This window comes from Diadema setosum, chromosome 9 (assembly GCF_964275005.1).
Source record: "Diadema setosum chromosome 9, eeDiaSeto1, whole genome shotgun sequence".
Lineage (NCBI taxonomy): Eukaryota > Metazoa > Echinodermata > Echinoidea > Diadematoida > Diadematidae > Diadema > Diadema setosum.
In genome coordinates, this window is record NC_092693.1 from 12687158 (window position 1) to 12713496 (window position 26339).

Below are 26339 nucleotides of genomic sequence, written 5' to 3' on the forward strand. Positions count from 1 at the left end.
TGGCAACTTCCCATAGCAACAGCCAATCAGGAAGCTGGACTCTTGTCATTACCATGACAACTGCCATTCCAGCTAGAGTTGCTTTCATATCAACTTTTTATGAAATGTAGCCCAGGATAGCTACCTTTTAAGATAAGCTTCGTCACTGTACTCACATGATCATGCGTCGTATTTAGGGGGCCAGAGCTTATCTTCAAAGATAGCTTTCCTTGAGGTTAAGGATCACTGTCTGAATGTAACTATTGTAACGGAATTACACTGCTGCATTTCTGGAATATGTGAGCCTCCTACGTCATTATACTTGTTCAGTGTATAATGTCGTGGGGGTTTCAGAGTACTGGCTTATCTGCTCAAGGACCACAATAAATTTCACCACTCTACACATGGCATTATTGACTTATGTGTACTTCATGATGGGAAATATATAAATTGCCTGGAATGTCCCTTTAAAATTCACAAGGAATTGTGGTTATAGTTGAGTGACCCGCACCCCGTCATAGTTAATGTTTATGCATGTTTAAATCACATTTTATCACTGAAATTCTATGAAATCCCACTTACACACAGGAAAAATGCTGAAAATTCTAGTAGAATCACAAGTTCACTGATTGATGCTGGAAATTTGCAGCTATCATCGTCAAACACGAACGATGCAGTTGTGCACTAAGGAAGGGGCCCACAACCCGTCACCCCGCTCTCCCATAGACAAAGCACGTAAAAGATGTGTGGGGGTGACCGTGATGCTCCCATAGACAAAGCATGTAAAAGAAGCGTGCACGTGCCCGTGAAGATACTTATAACACATTTTCGTAATATAAACTAAGATTTTCATGAAAAATTGTTCGGTTTTCAACTCAGTTTGCTTGGTTGTGGTAACACAGCAAAGTTTTGAGCGTGCTGAACACAGTCCTGGGTGTACATTTTTGTTTGGTGCGCTTATTGCAATTATACGCAGGGTGATGGTATCAGGGCCCCTGACGAGGTGCAGGCACCTCACTATACTCACTGCAGCCCATCTCATCCTCCCCTCGCAAACAGGTCAGAATGCCATCACAGTGCTGGTCAGGAGCATAGCAGTTCAGATCATCCTCTGCACAGAGCCGCTGCTCGCCGATGCAGTGACCTATCGCAAGTCAACAAAACACAACATATTGAGGATGGGAAGAGGCCCAAGGATTCAACTGGCCAAAACCTCTGTTAATGCGGAAGTTTGTAAATTTTCACGCATTTCACTCATACACTGTATGAAGCTAGCGTGAAAATAAAAGCACACAAATATTTTGCTTGTTAGATATGTAATACTATCACACTTTTTGATCCTACGGAATTAAAAAACAGCTGACCAAGCATAAAAAATAATTCATTCCCTATCCACCAACTTACATCATCACAAGACATCCCTAGCCAACAAAATGGCTGGAAATGACAGGTTTCTTGGCAAGAGTACAGTGACCCCTGACCTTATCATTTCCCCATTACCATTTTACAGAAGCGAATGCCTATTCATTTCTACCTTAAATGCCAAATTATACTACCACTGGACATTTCTACATGAAGTGGAAGCTGAAATGCCAATTTAGCCAAAGTTTGTGACCTTTGACCTCTGACCATGAGGGAATTTGCCCTACAAATCAGCCCATCTACATTTCATGTATCTTACAATACCTGGGTGGAGAACTGAGAAAATTTACAACAGTGGTTTCTCCACAATCACAATGATGGGTTGTAAGATGGACAGATGAACAACCTAAAAACATAATGCCTCCTGCATCAGGTAGAGATCTAAAGAAATGACGTGCAGAATTGGAAAGACACAAATACAAAAACCACAGAAGGAAGCAGGGGAACAAAACAAGACATCAACAACTACACTTTTTGTGCATTATAGCATATCTCTCACATTCACTATGTATCTCACCTTTGGTCTGGTAAGTTGCATTAAAGCCTGTGTTTGGGGCAGAACCATCGGTGATGAAGACAACGTGAAGGCGGTTGCGTGTGCCCTCTATGACAGAAGGGGGGTAGTGTGTGCTGGTGCTGTCGGTGCTGGACTTGTAACCGTAGTACGTGCCAATGAGGTCCTGCGGTATCAAAGAGAAGGGACAGTTAGATACTGAGTACTTACGTGTACATTGCAGGGCAGGGATCTCACACACACCCACACATGAATTGAACTGAAATTAATATATGATTTGTGTAACATGGCTACTGAGGAAAAAATGAATGCTTATTTTAAAGCAAGAAACCACATAACCGTGATAGTTGTAGGTCTCTTCCACAGGACTACGCAATGAAGAGAAAGGCCTTGCCTATGGACACAGCCACAGGACTCCAACTAGGAACTTTATGATTGATAACATAAATTTCTGTGAATATGACACTTGTGTACAAGGTTCACCCCAAATTTGAGAGTTCAAACAAACAAACAAAAAGTCACAAACATTTCAGCCAAAATCCTACGTGTTTGCACACAAGAGGTACATGTAAGTATGCCAACTGCATTCATCCCATACAGCACACATTTTTCTAATATTTCCCCTTTCTGTTTATACTTTCATTTTCATTGGTGAGAAGTGGTTACTTTCAAAGTAACCACTTCCGACTGCAACCATGCTCCTACAAATCCTATTTTCCATGATGACAAAGTGTGCCATGATAAATGCAGAAGTTTATATTCATCACGTCTGAATGTCATGAACAGAACAAACTCCATCTTTTCTTTTCTTTTTCAGGGGGGGGGGGTATGTTCAGAAGTGTACTATTTGTAAGGAATTCATATGCCAACAATCTAAAATAGCATTCTTAAAGTGGCCAAAAATCACAAAAATGACAAGTACTGGTATATTTACAGATTTGTAAAGTGTACACATCTGCCTAAGAGTATCTATCACTCGTGATGTACGATAATAGAAACAACCAAAAGATTTACAAGGTGCAAACTGACAAACTGACAGGAATACTACAGTACAGCTTTACAAGTAATGAATAAATTGACCACAATAAATCTAAACAGGATTGAGCAATTCATAAAGTCTTCACAATCCCATAAAAAATGTGCATGATTTTCATATGGTGTATTACAAGGCATGATTTTAAATTGTGAAGAGTTAGACACTCCCATAGCATGTTGTGCAGCTGCCCGATAGGACCTGTCGACATGTGACTGCCTGGGAAGCTACACACCTAATACTGCACATCATTTGAGTGGTCATACACACCCACACACACATACACACACACACACACACTACATAGATGGATGTGCTGGCAGTATGAGAGGAGTCACATTACCAACTTGGAACGATGATAAAATTGAGCGGCAGCTCATATTCTTGAACTGACAAGCCAGCAGTGTGTCGTAAAAATGACCCCCCTAAAAGCTCAGATAGGAACAGTTTTTGCATAATCGGCTATACATCAGAGGAATCAAACTCCTGTCTGCTAAAATGATTTCCTGAAAAATCAAGACACGTAATCAGTCAATCAGGAAACAAAATTTCACATTTTCCACTCACTGCATTGTCGGAGCTGCCATCGTACACCGAGACATAGTCGGTGTGGTAACCCTGCTCCAGGTCAAACCTGACGAAGCGCAGCTGAACGATGTTGCCTTCGGAGACCACGATGGTCCACCTGCACTCCAGGTCGTTGGGATAGGAGTCCGGGAAATTCGGGGAGGTGAAGAAGCCGATGTCGTTGATGAGCTGGTGATCGCACACGGTCTCACAGTCGTGCTCGTCCTTGCCGCTCAGGCAGTCCTGGCTGCCGTCGCACTTCTTGTCCTCGGGCAGGCACAGGGGATGATGAGTTCGGTCAAGGCAGTACATGGTATGTGATGGACAATGAGGCACCGTCGTGGAGCCTGTAGCTGGACTCTGTGACGGCTCTAAAGATTGGAATTAGAAAAAGAAAAAGGAACATCAGCATCTAAAGCTCTCTCAAGGGCACAATATAACATCTACCGGTAGGCATAGAGTGTGTACTTTGATATCCCTTACAAAGTGTTCTACTTCCTAATTACCAATCTAAATATGTGTTAACCAAACATATTCAGTCGTTCTCAATATACATGTACAACTGTTTGTTGTTGTTTTTTCCTCAAAGGCAAAGGGAAGGCAGGGGAACAATCATGCTTTCAAAACATTGTAAAATTTCATCATTTCATGTTGTGTTGCATTAAAAAGAAAAAATAGCAAGTGCTTCTATCTAATAAAGAGCTTTCCTTGGCTCTGGTGAGGTAAGAAATTGCTGCTGCTATGGCAACACAGTTGACACAAAGAAAAAGAGTGTCTTGCATAATTACACATTACATTGATCACATGTGCCCAATTTCAACTAAATTGCATCAAAACTGAGAGAGCCATATAATGCGCACCATATTGGTTAGATTTTGATGAAATTAGCTCTGTTATATAAATCATGGCAATGCATTACTCGAAACCTGACGATAAATGCCCTACCTTGAGGACACACCATGACGGATTCGTCACTTCGATCGCCACATTCATCTTGACCGTTGCACAGCCACTTGCGGGGGATACATTTCTTATTTTGACAGAAGAACTGCGTTTCGGCGTCACAGGATTCCGCAGGAAAGACACCTGTGGAATTACATAGTAGCAGGAAGAAAACAACATAACAGACTTTTACAATGTATGCCTCTATGTACATTGAAAAGAAAGTTTTTTGGTGGTTTTTTTTTTTTTCGACGGGCCTTTGATTTCCACCACTTCATGACACTCATGTGTTCTGAACAATACATCCAAGACTGTAAGTCTACTGCCCTCAATCCACGCATTCAAGCAACGCTGCCATTTTATGGCAAATTCCCAGGCATGCGAAGGCCAACCAAAATACAGTTTGAAATTCCTCCTGATTACACAGAGGTTGCAAGAATGGAAAGACAGTGTGTCCAGGTGCCATAATGGTCATCACAACATCTTTTAATTTGCTTTGTGCCATGCAACACACTGAAAATATACATAAAGAATAGAGAATAAAATGTGTACTATATGTACCTACACGTACAATGTTGAGTTTTGTATCACATACATTGTAACATCTTGTACGAACACATGATTTGCAAACATCAACGGCAGAACATCAATGGTACTGGTACTATGCTAGAGAAAGGTGAAATCGGGGGTTTCCCCTTTCTTTTTTTACATATCACAAACTGCACAAAAGTGAGCACACAAGATTTTTTTTTCTCTTCCTGCTTCCCTGATCTATGCACAGGACTGCAGATTCAATACACATGGGGTAGTTGCCACAGCTTATTGAACTCCTCATTCATAGCACAAGATTTCCAGAATGTGCAATGAAGATACAAATAAGCAGCAATAAAACAATTAAGCACATTCATGAATGAATAGTATAAGCACAAGCACACAAAGATAAAAACATACAATCTGGTATTTCATACATACTTAACATTATACAACATTTTGTAATGTCTATCTCTCCACCGTTCTATTAAAGGACAAGTCCACCTTCATATACATGTGGATTGAGTGAATGCAGCGATATTAGTAGAACAAATTAGTGAGAGTTTGAGGAAAATCGGACAATCCGTTAAAAAGTTATGAATTTTTGAAGTGTCTGCTCAGTCACTGCTGGATGAGAAGACTACTACAGCTGATGATGTCACATGCGTACAACAGTATTAGGAAAATATAAGGAGAATTCCACAAAATGTTACTTAATTTGAAAAAAGTGCACATTTCCTTGACTTGTCACTGACATAGATATGTTAAGGGTAATATTACTCCCCCTGCCTTCTGAAAGGGGGAAGTCAAGCATTCTCTTATTATGTGAGAAAAGTATATCGTTGTACACATGTGACATCATCAGCTGTAGTAGTCTTCTCAGCCAGCAGTGACTGAGCAGAAACTTCAAAAATTCATAACTTTTCAACGGATTGTCCAATTTTCTTCAAACTCTCACTGACGTGTTCTACTCATATTGCTGCATTCACTCAAATCCACATGTCTATGAAGGTGAAATTGTTCTTTAAAGGAGACCTCCACATAATAACTTTTGAATTAAAAAATTAGGGACAAAATTTCAGAACTGATTTGTAAACTTTGTAGAATTTTATTGACTCTTTTGTCTGACCCTTCTTGGGGTTGAGAGTACGAACGGACATGGAATATAAATACAACAACCTTGTGAATACAATTCTTGTAAATCATACATAATGACACCGAGATTTAAAAGATGACATACAAATTGTAGTGTATCAAAGTACAAATATGTGCAAAGTTAAAAAAGAGAATGTTTTCAAAATTCATTACAAATCACAATGATGCTGAAATAGCAGTTCCACATACAAATGCATGATTGGGTGCTCAAGAAAGCAGCACAAAATAAACAAGCATGCATAACTTCTACATGAACTTGTTGAGCAAATTGTATTGTAATGGAATAACATTACTGTAATACTGGAAGGTGCAACCTCCTATGTCATCATCCTCGTTCAGTATTATGTTTTGGTTTTTCAGAGTACAGGTGATTTTTTTTTTTTTTTTTCCTGCACAGGAACCACAATGAATTCCACAAATCTGTACATGGTGCTATTGATTTATTTTTACCTGATGCGAAATATATATTATCAAGAATGCAACTTTAAACAAATGCGCTGTAGTTGTTGCCTGCTCTAACGACTCTCCTTTCATTCAAAACAAGCATTTTCTTCTGATCAAGCCCACCATAAAACAAGAAACCACACTCTCACCTTTGAAGTATGTTAGCTGGAAGCCTTTGCGTGTGTTTGAACTGTCCGACTCGAAACTGATGCGGAGACGCTTGTTCTCTGACAGAGATGAAATGTAGGGGGTGGGCAGAGAACTGCCACAGTACGCCTGGGAGTGCTTGTCCGTTATCGTTAAAACATCGGCCGTGCATCCTGCACCATCTTGCCCTTCAATGTCGAATGACGTGAAGCTGGACAAAACAAAGCAGATACAGATCCTGATGAATCAAGTTATTTTATTCTTTCCATCATATTCATAGATTTAAGAATTTGACAATTTTGACCAATTATGGATCCAATGATGTACACAGTGAGCACTTTGTCATACATGTACATCACAGATTCCTGTGGGATATAGACACAAACGTAAGACAAATTGTGGTACTGTACTTGGCACTCGACAAAAGGGTTTGAAATTTAAAAAAAAAAATGATGAATTTCTTGTGATATCAACATTAGGAGATGTATCACAAACATGTTTTGGGCAGAGTAATATACTGTAAATCTTGCATCAATAGATAATGCAAAATTACCAGGTAATTGCTTGCATGCATGAGAATAAAAAAACTGGATACATTTGCATGTGATATCTCAAGCAATTTGATTTCTTAATCAGTAGGGCAAAGCAGGGCAGAGATTTGCTGGGGGTACTTTCCCTCAGAAGTACGAATGCTGCATTTATACATGCACCACACCACCCAAAATTGCAAGTGTACAGATCATGCCCATGGCAAGATTTTTGTTGCACTGCATAGTACAAGGCTTTGCAGGGAACTACATGTACAATGTATCCTTCAGTGGATTTATTCCACATTCAGTTTTGATGATCCATTTATAGAATATGTTTATTTCTATTGAGGTACATGTATATCCGTAAGCACTGAAGTGTGGTAGAGAGTTGTTAAAAAAAAACATAAAAGCAAAATAAAAAAGAAAAACAAAAAAAGAAACTGGTGGGCGTGAGTTCACATTGAATTAGGAGATCATGTGACTCGTGTGTGATGATAGAGCAGGGTTTGCGATTCATATTTCCCCACATCTACATTGTACATACAAGTTTACTCTTTGCATGCCTAAACATAATGAATAACAAAGCACCAACAGCCCTCTTGTAATTCTGAAACGATACCCTACATGAAGCACTGGGTCATAATTGAGCTCTAATTGCTATGCTACAAATTAGATTCCTGTCTAATAATTCAACTGAGGTATTTGAGACTGGTATATGAGTAGATATAATGTGACATGTTTTGCATTGAACATTGAATTACAAATTCTCTGTAATACTGTTACCGCGCTGGCATCTTTACATACACTCCGTTTTAACAGAGCCTTATTACCGCAACAGGGCAATTCCACGGTATGTAGGACACAGATGCCGAAAATTCAAAATGATATTTGTTTCAAACACCAAATATTTTCAGACAATACATGAGTTGAGCTTTTAAGAATCATTGGCCCGAATTCACGGAGGTGGTACAAATGAAACCATGGTTTAAACCATGGACAAAAAACATGGAGCGCCAAGTGCCGCGCGGAATATTTCGTTACGAAATTGGTCATTTCGTCCACAAAATGACCGTTTAGTTAACGAAATCATCATTTCGTGGACAAAATATTCATTTAGTTACAAAATGTTGTCATTTCGTTACAAAATAATCATTTCATCGACGAAATGACTGATTTCGTAACAAAATATTCCATGCGACACTTGGCGCTCAATGGTTTTTGTCCATAGTTTAAACCATGGTTTCATTTGTACCACCTTCATGAATTCGGGCCATTATGTTTTTCACTAAAATCGGCCATTTTGATTTTCAAAATGGTTGCCAAAATATGCCTATAACTCAATGGTAAAAAAGAGTCTATTGTCACATAACTCAACACAAGTTAAAGGTTAAATCATCTGGAAGTTTAGGTTTACCACATGCAATATATGCACTCAAGTTACTATACAGTACATTCAAAGTCCTATGAGATGATAAAGCTACCAAAGTTTGTAGGCCTAATCAATGATGTGGTTGCATGGTAACCACCTCTTTGTATCAAAAAGCTTGTGTACAGTTGTATACCAACATTTTTATCATCTTTACTAATGATTGCTTTGGCTACATTGTAGCATTTTTCTCTTTTTCTGGAAGCTTCTTAAAGTGAAGTTTCCACCTGAAGGCAAATGCACAGACAGATATATTTCTTCGCTTGCACTTAAAGGGATGGTACAGTATCGGTGGGGATGAGAATTGGGCTTTTAGCTTTTTGCGAGATACCAAGAAAATACTTATGAAAAAGTACAGAGCATACCATTTTAAGAGGAATTCAAAGTTTATTTGATGAAAATCGGGTTTGGCATGACTGAAACATCCAAAAACAAAGTAAAACAAAGCAATCGTAAAAAAGTGTGGGTCCCACACTTTTTAGAATCGCTCTATTTTGGATACCTCAGCCATTTAAAAACCAATTTTCATCAAATAAACGTTGAATTCCTCATAGAATTACATGTTCTTTCATATTTCATAAGAGGTTTCTCATTATCTCACCGAAAAATGTTAGAAATCTGAAATTAGGTCTCAACCAAAACTATACGATCCCTTTAAATGTATGGTTTAGTTAATATGGCACATCTTTTATTGTGGTACATAAGGCATGTACTGTCATTACTGTTTGAAACTGAACACTGATGTTGCTCAAAGTGATAGGTGATTCTAGGGTAAAAAAATTGTTCAGATTTGTTGATTACTTTATCTCATTCATGCTGGGACATTTAGTAATACATGATAATTATGAACAGGAATATTCATTTATATTGATCTTAGAATTCTTTCATTCCAAAGTCCTATTTCTTGGTATCTTGGATGTTTGCAAGCCTTGATATACCAGTGAAAAGGAAAAGAAATATTATATTACTTCAAGCAAGGAATAAACCAATAATGTCCTTTTGACCCCCCCCCCCCCCAAAAAAAAGCATGTTTCTTCTTCACAGAAAAAATATTAGAAGTGTAACACTATTCATTTAAATCAATTGATGGAGATCATTTCTTCTTTTTTTTTTTGTGGCCCTAACAATGCCTTGAAGGAGAAGGAGTAAAATAAAGAAAAGAAGAAGAAATATACCACAGTAGATTTCATACATATTTATGCATATTTATGAGTTGATATTTATATGTGTTTTTTCCCCATGACCTGAAAGACATTTTTTTTTTTCACACACGCAAATATTTGTGTTTTGTGTAGTACTGCAGGGTATTATGGGTGGGGCACTCTAGATGGAAACTTTCCTGTTCATTAAAAAAAAAAAAAAAAAAACCTTAGTTATGTCAATATTTATACTTGCAACTGCTAAATCTAAATGGCTGTGTGTAATCATAACTGTTGAATAAGCATTCAAAGGTAGGGAATCCCATTTGCATGCCTTAAATGAAGAGTTGTGTAAACACAGTGGTATGTTGAAGAGAGTATCATTTTAGAAACTCCCATAAAGTATTGAAAGTGGAAGGTAACATTTAGTACATTTTTATTGACCGTTAGATTTTGAATTTAAAGATAATAAAAAGTTTTGGTACCTCAAAAGTGTCCTTGAATTTCCTTGTCTTAGTTTGTGTTTCAGGTTAAAGTACCTTTCATATAACTAACACTGTGAGACTTACTCGCCCCAAAGTGCTCTCATGTCTTAGTAATCATGCAATTAACTGCGATCAGCAGCCCCATACGCATAGCGAACAGCAGTCCCATACGCATAGCGTAATCGGGCTTCGCATTGTAGCATTCAGGATCATGACAGATTTAGTATCGCAGGGTAAATGTTGACTTAAAATCCCATAAATTCTTCAATTTGAAGACTTACCAATTAAGTTGAAGTATTAAAAACAGGCTTCGGGCAACGTTTGGTTCTGCCTATAGTCCCTTTCTGTTCGAATTGATGACTGAATGTGACTCGGTCGACAGGACCTTAGGAGAGCTACATACAGTACACTGAATACTACAGCCAGTGCATGCGAACACATCACATGCACAGGAATTTCAAATCCATGAACGGATAAGATGTTTGTGTGCGCATGCGCTGGCCATGGTATCCAGTGTATGTAGCTCTCCCAAGGTCCTCTCGACCGAGTCACATTCAGTCATCAATTCGAACAGAAAGGGACTATTGGCAGAACCAAACGTTGTTCGAAGCCTGTTTTCAATACTTCAACTTAATTGGTAAGTCTTCAAATCGAAGAAATTTTTGGATTTTAAGTTGACATTTACCCGCGATACTAATTCTGTCATGATCCTGAATGCTACAATGCGAAGCCCCATTACGCTATGCGTATGGGGCTGCTGGTCGCAGTTAGCTATGCGTACAATGGGCTGCATGCTGCTGGTCGCAGTCAGTGGTTTCGTACAATATTTATCGACGCTGTACAGCGTCGGCTCTGGTACGAAACCATTATTGCATGATTACTAAGACATGAGAGCACTTTGGGGCGAGTAATTCTCACAGACAACGTACTTTAACCTGAAACACAAACCAAGACAAGGAAATTCAGGGAAGCTTTTGAGGTACCAAAACTTTTTATTATCTTTAATTTTTTGGGGGGCTCACCGTAAATTCCAGTACATTACTAGGCTACCTTTGCAGACCCATGCACTGCATGTGTGTCCATCATGTATATTTTGTGAATAAAGTTCATCAAAACTTACAAACATTTCTATATACATTCTTGCCACACACTCTATATGTTATTACATCAGCTCTTATATACTTTAAGATTGGTGTTTATAGATAAAAAATACAGAAGACTGCAACAAAAAGGCTTAAGTGTGGCTGACACACAGAACTACTGAGTAGTTGAGTTTTGTGCATTATTCAAATTGTAGATAACTGTTGACTTCCAAATTTCTAAGCAGTGGCCTAAACAAGTCCCCTGAGGTTCATATTTAATGTTTTGAAATATCCTCTGGTGCATTTACATTATTTTTGCTCAACTGTGCTATGGCATGGGGGGGGGGGGAGCTTGCCCCCTAAGGGCCCCACCCCATTTGTGTCTTTAGATTTTGTTTTAATTTGTTGCTAAGTAAATGCCTGGGATTGTTACTGGATTGTTACTGCAAAGTTGAACATTGCTCGGACATTGTCACGGTAACTTTTGCAAAATTGTCTATTAAAATGGTACCTCTGTGCGCTCTCCTGCACTTTTACTGCCAGAGGCAAAGATACTTGTTCTCTGAACGTTGTCAGGGTAAGGTCTATCAAAACAGAGCATAAGACACTCATGCAGCATCTAATACTTGGCTGCATTTTGCCTTGTCTAGGAGCTGTGGTGCATGTGTAGAAATTAACATCTTTTTAAGATGGCTACTCCTCAGAGTCTCTAATACAGGAAATATTTCAGTTCAAATATAAATCAAATATTTCAGCCAGTTTCTAAGAAGAGCAATTTGAACTCTACAAAAAAAAAAAAAAAAAAAAAAAAAAAAACCTAACCAAATTACTCCATTGTTCATGAAGAAGCAGGCTTATTCAATGTCACTTTCTTAGTCCTGTTCTTCACACATTGTAATTTATGTGAAGCAATCACATTAACAGCAGGAAACTTATGAAATTTTGATGTGTTCTCCTTAAATTCTTGTGTAAATACTGTAACACACAAAAATGATATTATATTTACATAACATCCTCATCTGTCTAATTACTTGTGATGTTTTACAGTACACTAGTCCAAAAAAAAAAATTGGAATGATTGTTGAATAAATATGAAAAATATTAAATCAATGAATAAACATACATAAATGAATAAATAGATACAATCAAACTGAAAAGGGATTTGTGAACTTCCATTTCAGCTATCTCTTCTCTCTTACTCCTATCTCTGACTTATCATGACCTGTAAGTTATGTAATCTTATTCCAATAGTATACAGTACATGTAACCTCTCTGTGTACATGTGCACATGTATTTGGGGTTACAGCTCGTTATTCCGAAGGTCCGTTATTCCGAAGGCTATTCAGTCTGAAGATTCGTTATTCCGAAGGTTCGTTAATCCAAATTTCATTTTCGGATTAACAAATCTTCGGAGTAACGAACCTTCGGAATAACGCCACAAATGTTCGGATTAACGAACCCTTTTTCATTTTCGGATTAACGAACCTCTAGGTATAGGGAATTTGTGTTTTTCGGATTAACAAACCTTCGGAATAACGAACCTTCGGAATAGCGAACCTTCGGAATAATGAACAGCACCTGTATTTGGATATGTCTAGTGTCAAAACTGCAATCTGTTGCATATCCCTGCTCAGTGCTCTTTGTTTATGGGCCTTATCAAAAGCTTTAAAGTGCATCGTAGAAGTCCAGGTCATTCATGTAATGATTCTCATACCTATTCCCAGTTTCTTCTGTATTTTGTTTTGATTTGGTTTCAATTACCTGTCATGTTAACAAATAGACTTAATCACCACTGGGCCTCCTTCGTGCTTAATGCTAATGTTTGTCAAAACTTGGCTCTAGAGATAAGTGAGATCACAAGCCCATACCAATCATATTAAAAGATGCATTTCCACACATCCACAACCCCATTCACATAGAAATGTGCACACACAGACATCATGTGTTTCTTTAAGAAAAAAAAAAATGTGCATGAAACTGACCACTTTTCCAAGTCTAACATTGTCAGATTTATTCTTCTTCCCTATGTAGCTTGTGCAGCATCAACCACACAGAACTGCACGGGCTGTCCATCTGGCCCTCGCCCAGCCGGTCAACGTTCTCTGCCTCTCCAATGAGAGAAAACTGGACCTGCTGGAGCTTTTGGTCCAACATAATATATCAACAATTTGGTATTCTACCAACAGTGTATAGCTGAAACTTCTACACTGTATGGCATCCCTGTGACTATAAACTATGAAACTATGAACTTGAAAATGTGAGAAAACCTTCCAAAATGTACAGCTCAATACAATCTCACGGACTGTATTAGAATAAAATGCACATGAAAAAAGTATATATTTATTTTTGTAGCCTTTGGTCCATGGAAAGGACAGGATTTAACACTATGTACAAAGGATATACAGCACTAAAAGACTACTTTAGTAACTAATACTTAATTTCCCTTAGAGCAACTAGTATACTATACACAAGTAGTCAATCTTTGAAAAGACTGACAAAGAAAAAAAAAACAGTCTGAATGGTATGACATATTCCATTTTTTTACGCCAATCAACTAAGCATGACACAGCCTTTTTTTTTTTTTTCGTTTGTGACAGAGCTTTCAATAGTCTTCATGTTTCATTTGTGTTTTACCAATGCTGGCATGGCACTGGACTTTGATCCATACAGCCCACATACCCGGTAACCTTTACAAATGAAGTTGAATCTGCGGTGTGGCACAACAATGAAATTGCTGGAGTGTTACTTCCCTGACCTGTGAGTCAAGCTTACAAAATCCTGTATTACAATAATACAAAGAATCTATTTCTGGATGAGCAGCCATAAAATGCGAGAAACTGAGAAATAAATTGATAAGACAGCATAATGGACAGGCAGATATGGGGGGGGGGGATGAGGGTTTCCTATTCATGTTCTTTCCTCTGATGGTAGACTGTAAAAAACATTGTACACAAACAGAGTGCATGAATTTGTGCATTCCTGTGCGTGGGGCATTGCCTAATTGTTCACAGAGAAATGGTCCCAAACCAAGCCATTTTGGGCAAGTTCTCTCCAATAGCACCGCACATTATAACAACCACTTGCACACGACACGGGGACAAAATGGCTGCCACCATCTACGTGTACAGCACAAAGTTTTGTGGGGAAGTACCCTGACAAATATACAGTATACTGTTTATGATAGAATAAAACTTCAACTGTTCTACAAACTGAGTACAATTTGTATGGGATCTGCACGGAAGTACATGTATATGGCCCGTTTCACGGTTAGGCGCCACTTTTCATTTTTTTCAGTTTTCAGTCTACTACACAGAATAAGAGTAGATTCATGAAATGTTTTGGTATGCATATGTTAGACCCCCATGGGGTCTACCTCCCATAGCATAACGAAAATGCAACTCCAAAGCATTTGCTCACAGTGAGGCAAGATGTGCCCAAATCAGACCCACTGTGTGTCAACCTGGCAAACATCCCTTTTTTGCAAACTTTGCCATTCTGTATCATATCTAGCTATGAGTTAAGTAAACATATCTATGTTAAGTGTATGAGTAGCCATAATGAATCATATCAGAGTTAAAAAGTTTGAACTCCTTTTTGTTACATTTTTTCCACCCCAAAATTCTCTTGGTGGATGTGACATTGTCCGTTCACATTTAATCATCTGCTTATATGGGTTGTGTAAGTAAGAAAACAAAGGCAAGTCTCAGGAAAATAATGTAAAAGTAAAGTATAGCTTTGTATGAGTAACTGTAGAAAGTTTGTTTGTGCTTCAGTTCCATCTGATGAAATGACAGTAATTTGAAAACAAAATTTAAATGTCCGTTCACATTTTTGTCACATCCACCAAGATTTTATAAATCTATAACTTTTTAATGGTTTAGATTATTTCTAAAATTTTTGCATAAATCAATGATACACAGTTGGGTGGCTATCCCTCTGAAACAATTTAGGATTTGAAATTCAAATGCTTTTTTTATTTCACAAAACATGGTGTCCGTTCACACATGTCACATCCACCAGCCTTTCTTGTCAGAAACACATTTTGGTGTGCATCTCAGTAAATACTGGTCCAATTAACTTTAAATCTCAACACATTTTAGACTCTTTAGTAACCTTATAAATGCCACTGATTTTGAGATTACTATGAAACTAAAAATTTGAAAAACTTAAAAAATATGTGAAATGCCCTGGTGGATGTGACATTTTAAGATGTGAACGGACATTTCCGTGAATATCAAGTAAAATCTAGGGACAGCTTATTTTTTGGGGGACAAAATATGTTTAGATTTAAAAAACATGTCTTTCCCAAGATATCTAGATATCAGACACCCACTTTTATACAACATTCACTATAATTTTACATTAGAATACTTGTTCACAGTGAGGATGAAGTATGATTTTGTCACTGTGACTGTGAAAACTGATGTTCTACATATTCTAATCAATTTTCCAGATAATTAATCTCAAAAAGGCAAAAGAATATAAATGTTATTTAATTACATTGATTAGACCTCTCCTGTATACTGTATTTGATAAGTTTAAAAATGATTGAATATGTGGTGGATGTGACATTTTGGGGTGTGAACGGACACACAGTATATCTCCCCAACGCACAGCATTTTTCAGCGTTAGTTCCCCATGCTTCACGCAGCATCAAAACTTGAACACAGTGTGAAATGATCCACAACCTTTGGAATGGTTAACTTAGATTGAGGGGTGAAAAAAAAAAGTTAAATTGATTTATATATCACTTTACTGCAACTGATTGAAAATTGCCCTTCAACATAAGTAAGCACCGGTTATGTAGTTTTCTAGTATTAGCCATGACAAAAAATAATGGGCATTCAACTTGGGTCAGATTTAAACCAACAGTATCTCCTGATGTTTAGTTTCCAGTGAAGGTACAGTGAAGGTGATTCACAGAGATAATGGTATGGGTCCATGTCACTGAAGGGGTCCGTTTAACCCCACTTTCCAATGCATTTTTAGAAAGAAAGGAATTCTTGCATCAGCGTAGTTATTCAGTGTTTTAGGAGTATAACCAAATGTGTGATGAAAAAATCATGGCCATATGATACTCAAGCTGGATTTAAATCGACCATCTCCTGATTACCAGACTGGCGTCATATCCACTAGACTACCAAGCTTCCGCTACAGAGCCCGTGCTAGTTCTACAATGTACATTATGTGATCCTGTGCAGTAGATACTGTGTATTTACCTGGTATTCAAATAAATGGATTCTTGCATCAAGTTGTTTTTAAGTGGAGCTGATTGACAAATTGCCCCTTGTCGATGTACAATAAGCACCAATTATTCAGTGTTTATAGTTGTAGTCCTAATAAAAAATCATGGGCATACAACTCTGGAACCAACAAGCTCCTGATTATTAGGCAGGCATTGTAATTCATATCCGCTAAACTGCCTCAACCCCAACAGCCAACCAGTGCTCCTTCCAATTCTTTTTAGCAGAGGGTAAGTCAATATTTATGCAAATAAATAAACCCTTGTATCAAGTTGTTTTTGTTGCAACTGACTGACAAATTGCCCGTTGTTGACAAAAATTAGCATTATTCAGTATTTGCCATGATTTAAAAAAAAAAATACACTTGCTGTATGTGCTTCACAAGATTATATGTTATAGCCAGCTATCAAAAGCTCATTAGGGTTGTTCATTATTTCCAATCCAATGTTTGTTATTCTGAAACACACAAATTCCCTTAACTTGCAGGTTCGTTCAGCGAAAAAAATCAGAGAGGGTTTAGTTTTCTGAGGCTTTGTAAATCCAAGAATTAGGTAAAGGTCATTATTCCAAAGGTTCATAAATCCAAATATGAAATAAGGCATGTTATTTTGAAGGTTTGTTCATCTGAAGGTGTAACAAGTTTTGTTAACCCTAAATTATTATTTTTTAATCTGATTACATAATGATACTCATAAAGCAAAAAGGGAAATAAAGTTTGTTATTTCCACCAAAAAAAAAAAAAAAAAATGAAAAATGAATGGTCTTCAATTGACAAAGAATGGCTTATCCTGGTGATGATGTAGGAGAGGTGGAAGGGTGGTATATGGATGAGGAGGAGAAAAATGCTTCTTTTTACAGAACACAAAGTATACAAATAAAGATTTCATTTTGTCAATATGTAGGGCCTATGTATACCCTTTGCATTAACATACTAACAGTGGTGCTTCAATATCAACAAACTATGGCAAATTAGAAATGTGATTTTTAACTGACATGATAAAGTTTATGGGTGGAATCCTGTAGGTGACATATATGCGAGAGTTATTGTAGCTTTTGCCTGTGCTGTAGATTTACAATGACCACATAATCTATATTTTTTGTTATCATTGAGGATTGGTCTTTATACCAGGTTTTCACTTTTAAAGTTTGTCATAGGCAGAAACTATATAGGTAGGACGAAAGGGAAGATTAAGACTCACATTACTTGTACCTTTTCTTTTCGATACCCTGGGAAAACACTTACAGTAACTGCACATTGGGGATTTTGATCACAATAAAAATGTCACATTCACCATGTTGGATATAATTTACTGTGAGAAAAATTGAGTGCATAATTGCTCTATCAGAAACATTATGTATGACTTCATTGGTTAAAGAGTAAGGATGTCATTACTATGTTGATGAATTTATTGTGTTTTTTTTTTTTTATGCAGTTCACATAAATTGAAGGTAAAAAAAAGTTTGTTCACATTTGATTTTGTCACATCTGCACCAAGGAGTTTCAGGCATTCATACATTGAAACTTGAGAATACAACTGTATGTGGACCCTTGTGAGCAGTGATTTGCATTCTAAAATGTGGTTTTTCTATGTGGTTCTTCCAAGTAGGATTACTGTTGCCAGTTTATGATAAAGAAAGATTAAAATTTGGTATTCTGTTCACAATTTTGGCATCACATCCCCTGCGTTGGATCCAATTTACTCTAAGAGAATTAAGTTAACTCTACAATTAACAGTGTACATGTATGTCTGCAAAAAGACCTAGAAAATACTTAAATGGTCATTCATTGCATGTGAGCCAATAGAAATGTTAGTAATGATTTCAACTATTACTATAAGTATAAATTGAAGAAGAGTAAAAATGTCCGTTCACATCTCCAATCCGTCACATCCACCACTTATAAGGAATTTCAAGCATTCATAACTTTTACAGGACATGGAACCTTGTCAGCAGTGACTTGTACTTTGAATACAGCATTCTTGATGGTACTGCATGCATTATAATCATTGGTTGCAATGCAAGGTGTGCAGGAAAACAAAATAAGGATATTGGTGTTCCGTTCACATGTCACATCCACCCTGTTGGATATTACTGATATAATTTATGCTGACAAAAAAAAAAGCTTTCTTGTGAAACATAATTTGTTTCTTACTGTAAACTGACTTGTGCTGACTGTTCATTGGGTAATCACTTGGCTTATTTCTTTTGTTTATTGCTCAAGGTGTAAAATGTCCGTTCACATCTGTTTTTGTCACATCCACCACATCCTCCAGCTGAAATTTTAAATGTAAAAGTTGGACACTCACAATGTTAATATTAGGTGTGTGTATGTTCCCCAACATAAGCATTATCTCCATGAAATATTACACATCCTGAATGAGGAAGTGTAAAACAAGAGAAACTTTTTGAAGTCATTTACTCTATTTCACACCATATTTTTCCTTCAAAGAGGTACAATTTTCCAATAAATCCAAATAAGAACACAAAATCTGGCACGAAGTTTGCTTAAATATCACTTAATCATATTACAGTATCAAATTACTTGTTGGACACATAGTTTGTCAGCTCTGTCCATGGTATCATAGTGTTATCTTTCAGCAAAATTACCTTCATCTCCTATAGAACCATTCATAGTATCAGATATTGTAATAATAATTAAGCTCTGGCATTACATTTTCCATTAAATTCACATTCTTGGGAATAAAAAATCAAGACATTCCATCTCTTAAAGAGAACTTGAAATTTTGACCCCTAGGTTGACAAAAAGTGGCGCCTAACCGTGAAACGGGCCATATCACATATAATACACCTACCGGTAACTTTTCATGGTGTGCAATACAGGCTCATAAAATTGAACACTTAAAAGAAACAAAAGAAGGAGATGATCTGTCACAGGACAATAGGGAGCTTTAGATTTTGACGCGCGGACGTTTGAGCCGACGCTTGCGCTGGAAGTTCTCCTCTCCCTGCGTCGTGTGGAAAAGTAGCTTTAGATTACGCTGGGACGCAACGTATAAAAAATAAAATCACGCCCCCATATGATCAGTGCATGAAGAAGCTCTCTATGTCGCAAACTGTGCGGACGTGAAAATAGCCCAGTACGCGTAGTAAACAACTCAGGCGATGCAAGCTAAAAATAGATTGACTTTATGCATGCTACTGCGCACGCTCAGAACATGTTTTTTTCCTTTGAACGTCTGCGCGTCTAAAATCTAAAGCTCCCTAATATCAAAAGTGTGTATCTGCTGTAGCTGTGTATCATATCTAGACTGATGACAGACAATAGACGCGTGCGCTGTGGCTCTATGTTGACATATCTCTGTCCCATACTCATAACCAATCCTGATCCACTCTGTCATAACACCAACTGCGTATACCGACTACTGATGTCCCTTTATTCAAACGCAGCTTTGATACTGTAATGTCATTTGAGTAGCCTAGGATAGGGGGCGTGAGTCTCGTATCAACTCCAGTGCCACCCAGTGCATAGATGTTTTAAACTGATACTGTTGTCAAAGGACTTGTAAATAAAGTCAACTTCTGGACCCTCTTTCCACCTCATGTGTTTGTTTAGCTCTGATCTGTCAGTCTTAAAATAGCCAAATACTGCTTCCTGCACTATTTACCTTGTTGACTGTTTTAATATCTGAACAACCCACTTAATTTTGTTTGAACAAAAATACTATGAATACATGTTCATTGATACACACTATTTGTAAAGACAAAACAAGACAAAGCAAAACAACAACTACTGAAGACCTACAATGTATGCAAAACAAAAGTAAGATATACACACTCTTAAAACACAACTTAAATGATGGGAAATCTAAAACTATGCAAAACGAAGAGATCCTCAGGTTTAGCATTCACCAGAGCAGTGCACTTTGCCTTCTTGACACTCCATCTACATACAAATGTATTATGTAAGGCAAAGTAATTGCAAAAAATTTAGAGATTTGGAAATTGCTGCATGCCCCTTGAACAACAACTTCTTAACTTCAGACATTTGGGCCCTCACTGCCATTGATACAAAAAAAAAAAAAAACACCAAAAAAAAAAAAAAAACAAAAAAAAAACAACAAATAAACAAACAAAACAAAAACTAACAAACAAAACAAAAAACAAAACAAAACAAAAACAAAAAAACAAAACAAAAACAAAAAACAAAACAAAACAAAAACAAAAAAACAAAACTATAATTCCCTCCTCCCTATTGAAGATCCAGATAAGCTTGGTCAATATCAACCAATTTCTAAGAAGAAGAAATTGTGTAAAAAAAAAAGAAAAAAAAAAAGAAAATTAACTAATTTTGGGTATTTGGGCAAAGCCTTTTGTACAAACTATAATCCCCTTCCCCCATTGATGATTTCTGTCAAAGTTGGTCAAACTCCAGCCACTTTTTTTTTTCCAAGATGAAAATGTTAAAAATCATGAACAAAATTTGATAATTTGGGGTATTTGGTCCGTACCCATGATAATTCCAACCAATCTTAGTCAAAAGCCAGATGTCACTTTTCCAGAGAACGATGAAAGTGAAACATATGTGTAATGCACACAGGAAACGATAAACAATTGCAACAGGTCACCTGAGCCACTTCAGGCTCAGCGAAACAGTGCAATTAACTCTGCAATAAGATGCAAAAGCTTTCAGATTCATAATGGTCATCAGAGCACTGTGCGAAGCAAAGGACAAAACATCTCAACAGTTCACCCCTGCGTATCTCCCTTATTTTACCACCAAATCCCTTGAAACTTTACACATAACCAATATGGATATTTCATCCTCCATATGAATTTTTGGCTAAAATGTTGATGTATCTGCTAGTCAGTATAGCCCAGAATCATGACCTGCGAAGTTTTGTGTTTGCACAATTAGTAGATACGTCATAATCAGAACAGACAGACAACCAAGTTTACTGGATATGCACCACTAGATTTTCCATCTGTACATGCATTCTCTGTTGGTTAGCCCATGCTCAGCCAATCAGTGGTGTCAGGTACAGTGACAGGGTTCTGTCAGGGGGGTGAGAAGAATCCTGCAATGTGCTAACTGTTGCATGCAGCACAGAAATCCACACATCGGACTGCATAACATTTACGCTCTGGATTTTATGTGTGCATGTGCATTCGATAGGTCAAGAATGACCATAATCACAATTTTTTTCCTGACATAACTGTGCAACATAAATTACAGAAAAGATATTTGGAACAGAGAATGCACATACTACAACAAGTGATATACTGAAATTTCATTTTAGGGCAAAGAAGAAAAATGTGAGAAAATAATGCTTCTCTTACCAACCAAATATGTCTTTTTTGTAAGCTAATTTTCAATGTTATTTTCAGATTCATTCCACATAAGATCCAAAATAACTAACATTGCAAGTTAATGAATTGTTTCTCCTTCAATTTGCTGTACAGATTTATCATTTGATGGTTTCTGAGGTGAGATATTGTGATTACCCTGCAACACTTCTTAATTGCAGTTTTGCCTAAACAAGTTGTTTACTCTATTCAAATTAGGCAGTAAAGGCGAAAAGCTTTTGGCGAGTTAATTGCACCGTATCACTGAGCTTGACTTGGCTATTGTGAGCTAAATAACTACTGTAACCTGTAAGTTGCATTGACAAAATCCAAGATCACATGTCCACAAGTTTTGTGCACTGTCCTAAACAATATGAATGTATTCATCCCCCTTTTCTTCTTGCAAAGGTGAGAAACTAATAAACAAAAGACAAACTTTAAAATAAGTAGCATTAAAAGCCTTCCCAGACTACAACAAAGGACTGACATACCATTACTGGAAACATTACCAACCACTGTTTATTTTGTGTGTGATTTTGGTATGTAATATAAGCAACAACTAAATAAACACTAAAAAGAATAAACCAACAAAAACAAAACCAAACCACAAATAGCTTCCGTGTTACACTTACAATGTATGGTGAGTCATGGTGAAATAAACGCATCAGACAGATTTGCGGATAAATTTTACTGGTTTCAAGAGGACAATCACATCAAATAAACTTTTCAGCAGGATGCAAGAAAAGCTGTGAAATTTAGTCTTGAGTCCCAAGTAAAGTTTTTATTGCACATTTCTCAAATTCAACAGTGTTGGATGCAAAGCATCATCAGTTCTGAAATATGAGGGATAGAAATTTGATGACCTTATGGCAAAGTGTTAATTCTGTGCCACAGTATATGTGTGATAAATACTGCAACAAATACTGTAAAACACGATATATTCGCGGCATGAAAATTTTGCGAATTAGAGCCGACAGCTATTCTCGCAGCATGAAATTTTCGCGAATTGCCACTGGCATCCAATGCATATTGGGTACACCGTAGGCAAGAACTTTCACATGCAATTTAATTTCGCGAATGTTGGCGCTCGCAAAATTTGCGAAATTAAAATGCGCGCGAACATTCGTTTTACAGTATACAGGTACAAGTATGCTGGAACAGCAATTAGAAATAGGTGTCATTACAAGTACTGTACATGCTGTTATTTTCGTGTACGGATATTTTCGCGAATGAGGAGGTCACAGACACTTTCGTGAGATGTAGTTTTCGTGAACTGATGCCGACGCTAATGTAAATGCACTATTACCCTTAGAGCATAAAGACATTTTTGTGTGTTGTTAAATTCGCGAAATTCATGAAAATAAAACCCTCGCGAAAATAGCAGCTTATACAGTATGAGGGACCGGCAAAATTCAGTTTGTGATTTTCATATGGTTATTTTTCAGTTCACGCAAACCTTGATTACTCATGAGATACTCAAGTTTCTTCTTTATTTCTTAATTTATGACTCAATATAAAAGTGAAGCGCTGTGTTTGTCTTATTTGTTTGTTTGTTTGTTTATGCACCTCTTAAAGTCAAAGCTGTACTTTTCAGCTGATGGCACTATGGCCAGGAAATGTGAGAGTGGTACAATACCTTATGGTTATTATCTCATTTGACTCATGATAGATATGCCATTTGCAGTTGATATCATTCGGGTAGAAGTCAGGGAAGTTCGGACTGCTGATTTGACCCTCCTCATTGTAGCGGTGATCAGTGGAACACTGGGTTTCAATTGAAGGCTGGCCAGGCACTGAAAAAACAATTAAACAATACAAACAGGTCAGGTGTACAGTGCAAACATCAAGTTATGAACACGATAGATGACCTTCCATTGATCAAGACACACATACTGTAGCCGACTCATGGCAAAATCAACAATACAGTGCACTCCCGTTACAACGAACATGGTTATAACGAAATTTCGTTATAACGAAGTAAAACTTCTGGTCCCAAAATTAACACCATTAAAGTCTACGGTACAAAATTCGCTTATAACGAACACGGTTATAGCGAAATTTTCGTTACAATGAAGTCTTTCCTGAGCGCCAATGACAAAGAAAAACAAAAGAAATGTGCTCCGTTATAACGAAATGCGAATTGCTTTCGAAAATAAGCATTTATAGCGTCTCTGCACGGGCGAACGCTTCACATCACTGTGTGTTCGCTCCTTGTGTCCAGCACAGTTTCTGAGGGGAACTTGCGTTTAATATGGTAATTAATCCAATCCCATTTCACATAGCTTTCAGTGTATGATCAGTATTTAGCAAACAGAATATGATACGTATGTGCGTGGTTTCTTGTTTTTCGTTATATTATTGTATTTGTTCGGTTATAACGAAATTTCGTTATAACGAAAGAAAACTGCCGGTCCCGAGCATTTCGTTGTAACGGGAGTGCACTGTAGTAATAATATTATCAGTATCAACAACAAAAACAATAACAATAATAAAAATAATGATAATAATAATAATAATAACAACAACAATAATAATGATTTCATTAATAGGATGATATGAATCTAAGCAGTAAAACAGACATCTGTCAGCATCAGATACAACATACAATCAAATGTACATCTATTGTTGTGAGAAGGGGGGAAAAAGTGAGAGAGGGAAAAAAAAAAAGACATCACCTACACTGTACACAAGATCTGAACATTGTCAACTTTGTTAATTTCTATTCCCAGGACTACTAGGTTTCCTTTGTGGTCAAAACAATACAAGCACGTGACCGAATGGTGTGCACACTGAAACTTGAACTGATAATCTAGAGAAGGTCAAACTCACCCGACAGGCAGAGAATTGATGTAATAAGGAGCTGGCACACAATCATCTGATACAGTCCTGTTGATATAAGCACAACAATAAAGTTAATCCTGTACATGAATCGAGCATTCTATTTTTCAAGAATGACTAAAAGACAAAGAGTTGTATTGTATTATGCTTGAAACTCACTTCATTGTCTGGTATACCCATCGGTGTCTCAAATGCTAGAAATGCTTCTGATCAACAATTTGCTGCAGTACAATTGTCTAGATGAAAGTATTTATTAAATTAATCAAGGTTCAGGGAGACTCAAGATGCCATAGATGCAGACTGGCTTGCCTTCCTAGGGGACAGAAATAGAATCAAAAGGCAAGCTGGTACAATTGTACGTATGATGGAATCGGCTATTACTAGCAATGGAGCCTGCTTTGGTTCAAGGATTTCATCCCTCTATCCCTCACAAAATTAAGTTCTGGTAACTTGAAAATATTTTCGAGACACTTTCAAATGCCTTTTTTTTTTTTCTTTTTTTTTAATGGAGACATTCATGTAAATATACTGTACATGTATGTATGAAATTTGAAAATTAAGCCAAGGGTAGTTGGTACTGGAGTATTACTAGCAAGAAATAACACTCAAGATTTGCTGGATCAGGAATTCTAGAAAGAAGTTTACATTAAGTACAAGTATAATCTTGTCAGAAGCCACAAGCTCTAAACCTGCAAACATCAATGTTTATACATGGGACAATGCAAAAAGTACAAGTGCAGAATATAATACCGAGTCGTGTGTGTGATTACACTTAATCACACACACCATAAAGTGGAGGTCTGTGATGGCTATGTATTGTAACATCTGTGTTAGTCCACAGCTTACAAAGTATAGATTTTACATCAAAATGATTATGTTTATTCTTGTGGTGGGGTAATTGTTCCATGTACTGTACTTCTTTTTTTCTTCTTCTGTTACTGTACAGTCTCTTATCGCTGTACATGAATTGGCGGGGCCAGAACCACAAGAACAGTCATGACATTGCACTGGGTGCAGTATAGAACAAACTACAGTGCAAGTAAAAAGCATCGCAACTGGAGAGCTAACGAAGGATGAGTGGTACTAGGCAGCTCCAGAAACAGTCAATGGACGGAGCCAAAACCACTACTGCGGGTAGAGAATTCCACTCACAGGCAGATGGTGCTGGGAGAAAATGCTGTAAATAAAATATTTCAATTTTCTCTCTTTTTTAGACTCGACTCAACTATTAGACTCTACTAAACACTATTACTTACGTGTACAACACTGGCCACAACCTCTGACGGAGATGGGTAATCGAAAGCTGTCCATGAAAATGGCCATCATTCTGGAGGGCTTGAGAAGTTAGTACACTGTAGTAACCGTTTGCTGGAAATACAGATAAACTATGACAATGGTGGCACTGCTATCACACCTCTTGGAAGTTCTTGAAGGTATCTATCACTGCAATGTTGTCGCGGGGCAGTGACCTGTAACACTTTGCTTGCAGAAAACCTTTCGTAAGCACTGTACTGAAGCCTCTTCAATTCAGCCAATTCTAATTCTAGTTAATGCCAGT

The 26339-nt window shown here is 37.3% G+C and overlaps 1 protein-coding gene across 1 annotated transcript in view; it reads right to left on the bottom strand.

Moving 5' to 3' along the window:
* Positions 1–26138, bottom strand: part of LOC140232641 (low-density lipoprotein receptor-related protein 12-like) — a 30310-nt gene extending 4172 nt beyond the window's left edge. The window contains exons 1-8 of the mRNA XM_072312741.1: positions 26038–26138; positions 24773–24829; positions 23580–23736; positions 6737–6945; positions 4461–4601; positions 3516–3886; positions 1919–2081; positions 1007–1123 (exon numbers count right to left, since the gene is read on the bottom strand). Of these exons, the coding sequence (XP_072168842.1) occupies positions 1007–1123; positions 1919–2081; positions 3516–3886; positions 4461–4601; positions 6737–6945; positions 23580–23736; positions 24773–24829; positions 26038–26107 (1285 nt within the window). The 5' untranslated portion in view covers positions 26108–26138. The remainder of the gene's footprint in view (positions 1–1006; positions 1124–1918; positions 2082–3515; positions 3887–4460; positions 4602–6736; positions 6946–23579; positions 23737–24772; positions 24830–26037) is intronic.
* Positions 26139–26339: the final 201 nt, after the last annotated feature.